General features: G+C 45.9%; 2 protein-coding genes across 2 annotated transcripts in view; both read right to left on the minus strand.

Annotated features, from left to right (window-relative positions):
- The window catches only part of LOC310810790 (nuclear pore membrane glycoprotein 210-like), a gene marked incomplete at both ends in the record, with an annotated part of 15886 nt that extends 9798 nt beyond the window's left edge, over positions 1-6088 (minus strand). The window contains 9 exons of the mRNA XM_083678641.1: positions 760-901; positions 1097-1261; positions 1403-1558; positions 1649-1786; positions 3828-3941; positions 4171-4321; positions 4439-4517; positions 5248-5379; positions 5920-6088. Of these exons, the coding sequence (XP_083534767.1) occupies positions 760-901; positions 1097-1261; positions 1403-1558; positions 1649-1786; positions 3828-3941; positions 4171-4321; positions 4439-4517; positions 5248-5379; positions 5920-6088 (1246 nt within the window). The remainder of the gene's footprint in view (positions 1-759; positions 902-1096; positions 1262-1402; positions 1559-1648; positions 1787-3827; positions 3942-4170; positions 4322-4438; positions 4518-5247; positions 5380-5919) is intronic.
- A 3468-nt stretch (positions 6089-9556) lies between these two features.
- kcnn3 (potassium intermediate/small conductance calcium-activated channel, subfamily N, member 3) overlaps positions 9557-12500 on the minus strand; it is a gene marked incomplete at both ends in the record, with an annotated part of 31753 nt that continues 28809 nt past the window's right edge. Inside the window, 3 exons of the mRNA XM_083679330.1 lie at positions 9557-9925; positions 11280-11349; positions 12092-12219. Coding sequence (XP_083535456.1) covers positions 9557-9925; positions 11280-11349; positions 12092-12219 — 567 coding nt within the window. The remainder of the gene's footprint in view (positions 9926-11279; positions 11350-12091; positions 12220-12500) is intronic.

Consider the following 12500-nt stretch of genomic DNA (forward strand, 5'->3'; position numbering starts at 1 on the left):
GAGAGAGATATTGATCACTTAATCCAGTCTTGCTAATGGAACTAGTGTGTGAGTGTGTGCATGCCTGTCTGTGTGTGTGTGTGTGTTTGTGTATTGGGGTGTGTACAAGCCTTTGCTCATGTGTGTGATTTTGTGTGTTTTGTGTGACTCCATTGATCCAATCATGCTCCTAATGGACTTCGGAGTTAATTGATTCCCTCCTGCAGAAGAGAAAAAACCTCATCGTCATCAACCCATAAATGTTCTAATGCCCCTTGTATGCTTATGCCTGCATGTGGGTGGAGACACTTTCTGCTTTCGCAGCTAAATCTCCAAGTAAACCCATATAAGAAAAGCCCAGCGAACCTTGTGTATAAGCACTATGTATAAGCTCTAATTAAGCAGAGCCAGAGCCAAGCTCAGACCACACACCACTAAGGTAATGTGCTGAACTGCTGATACTGTCAGAATGATCTGTGGGCAGGAAAAGCCACTTGCGGTCCACTCTCTTCCTCTTGAATGGAAACCCAAGTGAGGTTTGAGGTACGGTTGAAGAGAAAAGGGGTGGAAGATCCCACGCCACCTCTCACACATACCTTCCCCTAAACCCATATCCTGAGAGAGGGGTGAAATACCTGAATTTGGGATAATTTGGGATAATCTGTTTGGTCTAGTAGTAGGGGCAAAGCAACCTGGATGGGGGTAACATTACATTTGAGGTTAAAATAGGTTTGTGTATGTGTGGTGGTGTGGTGGTGGTGGTGGGGGGGGGGGGTGTACCTGGGAGTAAGGTGAAGACCCCCTGAGGTTCAGTGGTCACACTGAGGCTCATCAGAGAGCAGTCTGTCACCTGCAGCAAGGGCGGGGCCTGGGTCTGGGAGGAGGAGGAGGAGGAGGAGGGCCCATGGGGGGAGGAGGCGGTCTATAGAGCCAGGAACATCAACACATAAGAGGGGTTTATTTCAATTCAATTATGTGGAGGGTGAAGTCAGGCAAATCAGGATTAGATAACTGCTGTTACAAATCTAAAAATGCTAAATGCTAAGAAGGTATTTTATCCCACTCCTTTCAAGAGCCATAAGAGTTCGTAAGTCTGTGGTGCATATTGCTGGTTCACCTGAGGAGGTGAGGCAGGGCGGTCTTGGTCCTGGGGAGAGGAGGGGTTAGAGCTGTGGTCCTCTTTCACCCCCCAAACCGCCAGGGGCAGAGCGATGGTCTCTCCCACCCTACAGTCACCTCTCTGGGGCAAGAACTCCACAGAAGCTGGTCTCAACACATACACCTGGGGAGAGAGAGGAGAGAGATCTACACAAGTGCATAAGCCCTAAGGAACGATTTAGGATTGTGTGCTTTAAGGATGTGTGTGTGTGTGTGTGTGTGTGTGTGTGTGTGTGTGTGTGTGTGTGTGTGTGGACACACTCACCTGTCCCCTGGCCATGTGTAGTGGGTTGCGTGTGTCTGCCACTTGAATCTGTGCTTGGCCCCGCCTCTTTCCCGCTATCACTTCTCCTTTTACTGTCACTACGGCAACATCGCTGTCGCTCACTGACCAGCTCACTGTGCTGCTGCCACCTTCAACCTGCACATGAACACACATAAATGCATGCACAATATACTGAACACACACACACACACACACACACACACACACACACACACACACACACACCTGTATATGATGCTGGTAGAGCTGACCCTCTGGTTGCCAGGGAAACACCAGGATGGGGGGCAGCAGGGTGAGGGGCTCGTAGATCTCCACTTCCTGCTGAACTCTGATTGGTGGGATCAGCGGCAGCGCCCGGCCGTCCTGGAAAGAAAGAGAGGATCAGGATGATGTCACATGTCTTTGGACTTGAATATTTTGTAAAAGCACCCTTCCCTCTTTCTCTCTTAACAGACCCAAGATTCAATGAGCTGCACTTAACTGGCCATGATGCTAAGTCTGGTTAACCAGACACTGATGTCCTTTGAGCTGGACTTGTTAGCAAGAGTGCATGCAGAGGAGTGTGTCTGTGTGTGTGTGTGTGTGTGTGTGTGTGTGTGTGTGTCTGTGTGTGTGTGTGTGTACCTCAGTGAGTACAGTGAATAGAGAGGCTTGAATGGTAGTGCGTCCAGCCCCGCGTGTCTCCAGCACATGGTAGGATTGGTTAGTGGAAGACTCCAGAACATGGAACAGCCAATCAGATAACTCCACTGTCATCACCACATTCTGACAGAGAGAGAGAGAGAAGAAAGAGAGATGGAGAGAAAGAGAGTTAAGGATGGAGGACGAGAGAAGTGATGTGTTAGAATAAAGGGCTTGTATAGTACGGTGGGTTAAACGATAAAGTATTTTCTCGATCAGTTGCTATGGTAATGTTACCTGTGAAAGGTGTGCTGTATGCCCTTCCTGGTCGTGAACACGCACAGTCAGCTGATACTGCCGTCCACTCTCCAATACCCACCTGTCCTCTTCCTCTTCAACACCCAGCGCTACTCAAACACACACACACACACACACACACACACACACACACACACACACACACACACACACACACACACACACACACACACACACACACACACACACACACACACACACACACACAGGTAAACACACAGGTAAACACATTCAACTAGAGTTGCGCCTACTTTCCCACATATATACTCTATTTTATTTTGTAGTTATACTCTATTTGGTCTGGACACACACTCACTCAAGTAAGTGGGCTCCACCACAAACACAGAGCACTGGGGCAGATGGGAGGCAGAGTCCTCCGGGAGGCCTGGGTACAGAAAGTGCTAAGGAGGAACACACCTTCCTCACCAAAGTGATTCATTTATAGAGGTCATGTATTACTTATTTATGAATGACAGTCTGTGTGAGAGAGACACACGTATAAGGATACTGGGGTGTGTGAGGGACAGCATTAAAGAATAAGCTTGGATGTTTGGAACTAAATCAAACATAAGAGATTTTGTCCCAAAAATCCAAACTTATCCTTTGAATAGTCCTGTGTTGTGAGATGCTCTGAAGACAAAACTACAGGACAACACACCTGTGTGTGTGTATAGTGCATGCTCTTCCAGATGCTGTAGGGGAGGGTGGAGCCTAGCAGCCTACTTTCCCACACATGTGATACTAGTTCGGCTAGACACACTTACGTAAGTGGCTCCACCGGGAGGCCTGCTTACAGAAAGTGCTAAGGAGGAACACACCTTCCTCACCAATGTGATTCATTTGTAGAAGTCATGTAGGGGGCAGTATTACTTATTTATGAATAACAGTCTGTGTGAGAGAGGCACACATAAGGATACTGGGGTGTGTGAGGGACAGCATTAAAGGATAAGATTGGATTTTTGGAACAGAAAAACTATTTTTAATGTAAATGGAATGTTGTAGAAGGACACTGTTTTTTCACTAGTGCTGGTATGTTTCTCAAAACCAAGTGAATTCACAAAAAAAGTGAGTATAAATGAAAAATAGAGATTTGGTTAAAAAAAAATCTGAACTTATTGTATAGTCCTGTGTTTATGAATGTGTGTGTGTGTGTGTGTGTGTGTTTGTGTGTGTAAGGATACTGGGGTGTGTCAGGAAAAGGGTGGCGCTGCCCAGCTGAATGGCCGTCACAGTGGCTGTTTTCTGGTCAACGGTGATGACATCATCCTCTCCTCTGTATATGTCTCTTTCTATGGACAACTCATACCCCCCCTCACCCAGGACCACCTCTATAGAGACAGAGAGAGAGAGAGAGAGAGGGAGGGGGGGGGGGAGACATTTGCCAAGTTGTAGTTCACTTGAGATGTTCAAGCACTGCTCTGAAGATTAAACCACAGGACAACACACCTGTGTGTGTATCGTGCACGCTCTTCTGGATGCTGTAGGGGAGGGTGGAACCTAGCAGCAGGTAGGTGTCATGGGAGGGTCTAAGATAGAGTCTGTCAGTCACTGATAGGATAACTGTCGCTGGCTCCACCCACTAAACAACACACAGGTGAAAAGAGGTAAGAGCACAGCGAAAGAGACAGGCAGGTACGCACAGAAACACACGCTGTATAAAACACAAGTAGATCTGGGACTACACCGCTGCACACAGGGATACATACTGCACCCAGCCATCCGTCTACAACATGTGTGCATAAATCCATATTCATCAATTCATCCACCCACCCACCCATCCATCCATTCATCCTTCCATCCATCCATACCTTGTACTCCGGGTCGGCGGGCCAGACGCGTATTCGTGCCACTCCACTCCGGAGCCCCTCCAGCAGCACCCTGTCCCCCCTCTGGCCAACTTCCTCTAGGGACAGGATGTGATGCGGGGGGGAGTAGCCCGCCTCCGAGAAACGCACAAACCTAAAGGGGTGCATCATGGCAACAATAACACATACAACACAGATACAATATACCGGTGACCACATATGTGAACTCTTCTCTTGTCCTTCCCTGTCTTTTCATCTATCTCACTCTCACCTAATGCTCTCAGCAGTCTCTGAGTCCTTTGCTAACCTCCACTCAAACTGCAGACCTGCCAGACTACTGAAAGTGTTCCCTAAGAGAGAGAGAGACAGACAGAAGGAGAGAGAGGATGGAGAGAGAGTGGCCTGAGTATCAGGGAAGTTTAAGTTTAAGCCCCTCTGGAAGTAAACTCCAATTCCAGACTTCACCACACAAACAAGCTTGTCACACCTGGGTCCCTGAGCCCAGAACAGGGACTAGCCTCAGGCCAGATTGCCTCCAGTGACACGCCTGCTGTCCCTCTCCTTTATTATAGCCCGAGGCTAACCTGGCCCTAGGCTAATGCCAAATTGAAAATAAACATAATTCTGTATAAAAAAAGACTGAGTCTCCTGAGATTTGTCTGCGACAAGACCCTGCATGGGTGAATACAGGTTTCTAAGTTCAGCTCAGGCTAGGTTCAGTCAGAGTAGTCCCATACTGAGGGCTCATTTTTCAAAGGGGTGAAAGGACTCCATAGTCTGGTGATATCAATTCATGGCCCCTATTCCAAGTCATCTCTCATTCATCTGGAAGGATTGGCTGAGTGCCAACTCCACTTTGCCTACTAAAGGGTGGTGGAGCTTCTACTATATAGTTGTACTATACTACTTGTACTCTGCACAATGACAATAAAGTTGAATCTAATCTAATCTAATCTAATAGGTAGCTTACATCCATCTGGTCCTTTCAGATGTATAGGTGCTGTTTCGGAGGAGGGGCATTAGCCCTCTGAGCTCCTGGGACACTTAAAAAAAATGTGGGTGTATATGTAAATGAGAGACCTCCTGAGTCCAGCGCTGTGACAGACAGTTCGAGGGGCGGGTCCTCAGTGAACAGCTGGCGAGTCGTGGTGACAATCTGAATCTTCTGGATGTGATTGACAATGACATCACAGCGCAGGGTGTGTCCTGTCACTGAGGTGACGAAAATGAAAGGTGTTTAGAGTTGACGGTTTCACACACACACACACACACACACACACACACACACACACACACACACACACACACACACACACACACACACACACACAGAAAACACATTCATATTATTATTCACCAATGATGTCAATATCACATCAAGGTTTATAGCACAGTGCTCTTCACACAGATTGTTCTTCCTTCCTATTTTGCCCAGATATTTCAGTTGAATGATGCTAACCATTACCTCCTCTATCTCTGTCTGTACTTCAGCCTACCCTAACCCATTATCTCTCACCCTCTCCCTTGACTGTCTCTCTCTCTTTACCTCCCAGCCTCTCGTCTGTATTTTATGTTGACCTTCCCTTCCGTCTCGCCCCCTCCCCGGTCTTTATCTATTCTGTCCCTCCCTCTATCCCTCTCCCTCCCCTCATCTGTCTCTCTTTCCTTTCCCTCTCTGGCTCTCTCCCTAACCAGTCCTATCAGAGACTTTAGAATACATATGCTTTCTCAGCCTCCCCTCCTCTGTCTCACCAGAGTCCTGTCCCTGTATGATGCTGGCCCCACGGCTGGTGTCCAGTGGAGTGAACACTGACAGGCCAGACACTAGGGCCTGCTGGCTACAGTTGGAGGGTGGGAGGAGGGAGGGAGGGATGGATTGAGAGAGGGGCTGCACACTGACTGCCTCAGGTCTGGAGGACATCCTAAAAATGTCAAACACACAGACACACAAACACACACACTCTGAAGGAATTGGGATGCATTCAAGCGATTCTTGGCTGAATCAACATTGTGAATCAACATTGTGAACCATTTAAAGGACCATTCAACCTAACAGTGGGTTGCAAATAAAGAAACATCTTTATTCACAGGCATATAGCCTGGCTGGGACACAGATTCAAATCACTGTCACTCACCATTTGTAGCACCCCTTTTCTGCTGTCAGAGTAAAGTTGATGTGGACACGATTTGAGCTGGGCAAAAGTAACTTTGGAACATTCAACTTCGTCGACTGACTCAAAGCAACACATGTTATACTCAAAATAAAAAGTTTACATAATACTTTAGAGTTTAAAATGTTAGATATTGCCATTATAGTTACAATATGTTGAGTTCCCAACGATTCTAACAATTAAAACGTCAGAAGAATTGTGTTCCTTTGATACTGCAATATCAACACAAGCTATTCGATTGTTTACATTGTAGCTAGCTAGCTAGGTCAAACAAGCTTGCGAGCGCTAGCAACTGCATGAATGCTGGCAAAAGCCCATTCCTTCTGCAAAGTGACTTGTTATTTCTTACAAATATAAATTATCGTGACAAAACACTGCATTAATCGAATTATCTAGCTAAAAAATTCCAAACATGTAGATTGAAGCAGCGCGCAGAGTTAATTGTTGATTTTTGAAACAGATTGATTGAGAGACAGCCAGCTGTCAAAAGAAGATGGTTCATGATGCTGAGGCTGAGCAAGTGTGGACATGACGTCTTCATCATCTTGGACGTTCACCCACTTTTTAGGGCCCCCAGAAAAGACGCCTAATAATAACTTTTCTCGCACTAAGGATCGAATTGTGGCCATTTGATCAACCAAACATTACATTATTTAACAATTCACTATTATTAACTATTAACTAACTATTAACTCAGATGAAACACATTGTTGACATTTTCTCTCATGATGAACAACAAATAAAAGCAGTAATTATAATTTTCAATGTAAAATCTTCAAATATGCCAGTGATGCTAATATCTATCTCGGGGGTGAATCTACAGCATGGGGGAGAACCAATCTAGGCAGATTTATGCTGTGCTGCTGTACAAAATAATTAGCATACCGGTTACAACACTGTGATGTTTTATAGATATATACTTTATTAATTCTCTCTGGCAAAATAAAATTACAAAATAATTTCAACCTTAAACGGCACCTCCCTTGTCCATATTTTATTATTAAAGTTATTATTAATACATTTATCATAATTGTCATGAGGAATGAGAAGAATACTATAGTATAATAATAGTAGATATCAGCTATAACTGCATTTAATTGTAATGGTAGAAAAGACTGAGCAATACAAAGCTAGATTTCAGTAACAGCATACTGTACAATATTCCAAGCGGGTGTAATTCACTTCAGTTTTCCGGCCACAGGATGTCACTATAAGACAGTTTTCAAAATGGTCTCCATAGAAAGGTATTGGGGAAGTAAAATCGTTTATTATTCCATCACACCATTATAATTCTCAGATATTTATTGTCTCTCGTTCTATGTCGTTGTTTCGTAAGCAGCCCTTTCTCTCTTTCCATGGCCATATTATTAGTTTTATCTTTCTTCTTCGTTAATGGTCAATGGCAGTCCATCTCATCTCTCTGGTAGTGAAAAGTGCTGTTCATGTAGCACTGTAACAAGTCACGTGCAGATTTTCACAGTTATTCCTTCAAAAACATTGTCAGGAAATCTGCAACTCCTCCTTCCATCTCTCCTCCCTTTTGACAGCTTTCCCTGCCTCTCCTTGTGGTCCATTTGAGAGAGAGAGAGAGAGACAGCACTTTGGTAGCAAAGATAGAGTGTTTGTGTGTGTGTGTGTGTGTGTGTGTGTGTGTGTGTGTGTGTGTGTCTGTGTGTGTGTGTGTGTGTGTGTGTGTATGCATGTGTGTGCATGTGTAGTGACTGTGTCTGTGTTTGTGTGTCTGTGTGTGTTTGTGTGTGTGTGTGTGTGTGTATGCATGTGTGTGCATGTGTAGTGACTGTGTCTGTGTTTGTGTGTCTGTGTGTGTGTGTGTGTGTGTGTGTGTGTGTGTGTGTGTGTGTGTGTGTGTGTATGCATGTGTGTGCATGTGTAGTGACTGTGTCTGTGTTTGTGTGTCTGTGGTTTCAAATGTACAGTATACATTCTTGAAAACATTTGTTGTTTTTGGGGAGCATGTGGGTTTAAGGATTATGGCAATAGTGTTTTTCCTTGGTGCAACTTCATATGCGCTCCATGTGGTGTCTAAATTGCTTGGCAGTGTATTCTTTTCAGTTTGACTTAGTGCATTGTATGCTTGGCAGTAAATAGGCTATAGTATATATCTTGTGATCTAGTGCATTGTTTTTTTGTGAGGGTGTAGGTAAGGTGAGATATTGTGTATTCAATGTCTATGTTTATGTTTATTGCGTGAGTTGAGTTGATCATGTGTGTGTTGTTTGTGGCCATGCTGTTTGTGTTAAATATGGTTGTGTGTGTGTGTGTGTGTGTGTGTGTGTGTGTGTGTGTGTGTGCCACTAGTTTGTATCATGGTCATATTGATTAAACCTCTAGTTAAAGGGATGCTCGTTATCACACAAATCGCTAGATAGAAAATACATCATAAGGATAAAAAGTAATTGTCATTAATTCCTGATGGATGGAGATCCAAAGAGAGAGAGAGAGAGAGAGAGAGAGAGGAGAGAGAGAAAGAAAGAGAGAGAGAGGGTGAAAAATAGAGAGATGGAGAGAGAGAGACATTTTCCTGTAATTAGAGTGGATTCCATTAAAGAGCTCTGTGTTCATGTAATGATTCCCTATTATCTCTCCCCCTCTCTACTCCTCCTCCTCCCCTTCACTTTCTTCTCTCTCTCTCTCTCTGACACACACTCCCTGTACCCTCTCTTTATTTCCTTGCTCTCTCGCACATTCTCCATCCTCCTCTCTACCTCCCCTTCCTCCATTCCTCCCCTTCCCATCCACTTGTCCTCTATGCCTATCCTTCCTACACTCGTAGAAAAAAGGGTTCTAAAAGGGTTCTAAAAGGGTTCTAAAAGGGTTCTTCATTTGTCCCCATAGGGGAACCCTTTGATGAACCCTTTTGGGTTCCATTTAGAACCTTCTGTGAGAAGGGTTCTATGTGGAACCCAAAAGGGGTCTACATCTAACCCAAAAGGGTTCTACGTTGAACTCAAAAGGGTTTCCTTCCAATGTTTGGCCTCCATCCTCATCCTCTCTTTAGCAGCTAAAGGACCCTCCCTCATCTCTCCTCCTTCCCTCCTCCCTTACTCATTCCTCCTCTACTGTATCCTCCTTCAACCGTCCCTCCCCCTTCTCCTCCACACTCGAGCAGCTGAAGGTGCTAGTATTGGGGTTAGGACTATACTCTCTCATATCTCCTCTCCTCTCCTTCCCTCTCTCCTCCCTTTGTCCTCCTCTCTTCAGCAGCTAGAGGTGCTAGTGTTAGGACTACTAGCCTCCAGGGTCCCCTCTGGTCCCTGCAGTGGCTGAGCAGTCTGCTGGGGCTCTGGGGCCAGGGTTAGGGCTGGGGCATGGGCCAGTGGGACTGGGGTCTGCGGGGCCACAGGGGAGAGGGCTGTCCCTCCTCTCCCATCCCGGGCATCCCTCTCCCGGAGCAGGTGGAGCAGGGTGGTGTGCTGGGCACTAAGGGTGGCAGAGAGGTGGGCAGGGAGGGCACTGAAGCCAGCGGTGAGCTGCTCTACCCTCGTCTCCAGGGACAGCATTTGACGCTCCAGATCCTCGCTGCGATCGTTCAGCTCTGACATCAGCTCGTACATAACACTCTGCATCTATGGGGGAGGATGGGAGGAGGAAGGGAGAAAGGGAGAGGAGAGAAAGATAGAGGAGGGGGGAATCAACTCATACATAATACTCTGCATCTGTAACTGGTAGTAGTTACTTAATAATATTGTTTATTTGTTTATTGTTTATTAATTGATTGACAATTATATTGCAATTATGAGTTCTTATAATTATAAGTTCTTATAATTATATTGCAATTATAAGTTCCTTCACTTTCAAATAAATGATCTTGAATTGAATTGAGACAGAGAGCTGGTGGAGGGGTGAGGAGAGGGAGGGGACAGGGAGATGCAGTATCAAGGGAGGCTGGTGGAGGTAGAAATCGGAGGATGGAATGGAATGACAATGTAATGGATTGTACGGGATGAGGAAACGTTTGTTTGATACCATTCCTCATTCCATTCCATGCATTACAATGAGGCCATCCTCTAATGAATTTCTACCTCCACCAGCCTCCCTTGTACAGAATGGAGGGAGGAGAGTAAGACATTAAACAGGGAGAAAAACATGAAGAAGGGAGAGAGCGAGAGAAGAGAAGAGGAGTGAGTGTAAGAAAGGGAACCCTCTATGTAGGCGTTATCTTATCGTAAAAGCAGAAGAAGATTGAAGAGAGAGAGAGAGAGAGAGAGAGAGAGTAAAGGTAGAAATACAGAGTGTCCCTGCCTCGCACATCATAGCACCTGTAACCATGGTAAACTCACGAGTGGCCGATAGAGATGGAATAATTGGAAAATATGTGGGCCAAAAGGCAATGATCCATGGAGAGAGACATACACACCACCCACCCACCCACCCACTCAAACACACACACACACACACACGCACGCACACAAACACGCACACCCACACAAACACGCACGCACGCACACACACACACACACACACACACACACACACACACACACACACACAGACACACACACACACACACACACACACACACACACGTGTACACATGCACGCGCACTCAGACACCCACACAGGAACAGAAAAACATGAGCACCCCCCTCCCTCCTCTCATTTCCTTCTCTCTCTCACACAGTCATCCCTGTTTTAACACTTGTTCCCGTTGCTAGGAGACGCATAGCCACGGAAACAGGCAGGTCAGCATGGAAACAGTGGAATGCAGAGATGAAAGGGGCCAAAGGTATGTGTGTGTCCAAGTGTATTACTACAAATGAATATGACCGTGTGTGTTGTGTGTTGTGTGTGTGTCAGATTGTAACATATTGTATACTCTGCTGTCTGTGCTCTGGGGAATTCATGCACACTGTGTGTGTGTGTGTGTGTGTGTGTGTGTGTGTGTGTGTGTGTGTGATTGTGTGTGTGTGCATGTCTCACCTTTGAGAGGTCCACCAGAGTGTTGGCCTGGTCGCTGAGCTTCCTCTGCTCCATCTTCACACTTCGGAGTCTGCAAACACACAACACACACCAACCGGTAATGCACTCACAATGGCCAGCCTAGCTACTGTAGGCAACCCCTGAGGGTCAGTCTCGCCGCAGTTGAGACAAGTCGCTCAGCTTGTTTCTCCTTCAGATAGCTTGTTGTCATCTTGCCTTGGTAAAGCAACATGTGACATTACTGAAAGGAGAATCAGTCAGGTACCCAAGCTAAAGCCTACCAGGTTATTGAGGTATACAAAGGTCACTTCACTCAGCTAGTATTGCAGTCTCCATATATAAGTGTTAGGAATCCAACCAATGGATAGCCAACAGCATTCAGAATACAGACGGATATGGCAGCTGTATAATGGTGATGATAACCTTGCCTGGATTGAGGAATTGTACTAGCTAAAGGTTAGCCCTTCGCTTAATGACCTACGATACAAACATATCTGGTTCTATATCCTAAAGTAAAAATTATACTTGCATTTACTGTACAATTGGAGGACAGGCAGTTCAGTTTGCAAAGGAGCTTAAATTGCAACCCACTCACCACTGATACAGTAGCTGGTGAAGCTAGCTCACAGAGAGGGGTCAAACAGGGTCACCTCAGAGGGTGGATCAGGTCAACAGACTTGTGTGTGTGATATGGCAATTCTGCTGCTTCTGTTCTGTTCTGTTCTGTGTGTGTGTGTGTGTGTGTGTGTGTGTGTGTGTGTGTGTGTGTGTGTGTGTGCATTGTGCATGTGTAAAGGGTTGTATTCTCTCACTGATGGATGGCTTGCAGGAACTTCCTCTGGTGTTTGCGGACACGGGAGTGGTCGATCTTCTTCTGGAGTTTGGTGTGTTTGTAGATGAGCCAGGTCTCTCTCAGAACGTTGGCTGCTGCGTTCTTTATCTGCACGGAAACAACACCGCAACAGCGTTGGCAACAGGTAGCCCCTGGCAACCGAGGCAGGCAACAGGTCTACCCAGCCTTGTCATGGATGCCCCCCCCCCACTTCCACTATCTCTCATTCATTATCTCTTTTTCTCCTTCTTCGGTTTTTGTCCTTCTCTCTTCACTCTCCTTGTTTCCTTGCACAGACACAACCCCTCCCTCTTTCTTCTCCCATATCTGTTATCCAGGAGGAAAAACAGTCCCTACTCTCTCTGTCCCTCCAGACACGCACACACACC

This window comes from Argentina silus (assembly GCF_951799395.1).
Source record: "Argentina silus genome assembly, chromosome: 10".
NCBI lineage: Eukaryota > Metazoa > Chordata > Actinopteri > Argentiniformes > Argentinidae > Argentina > Argentina silus.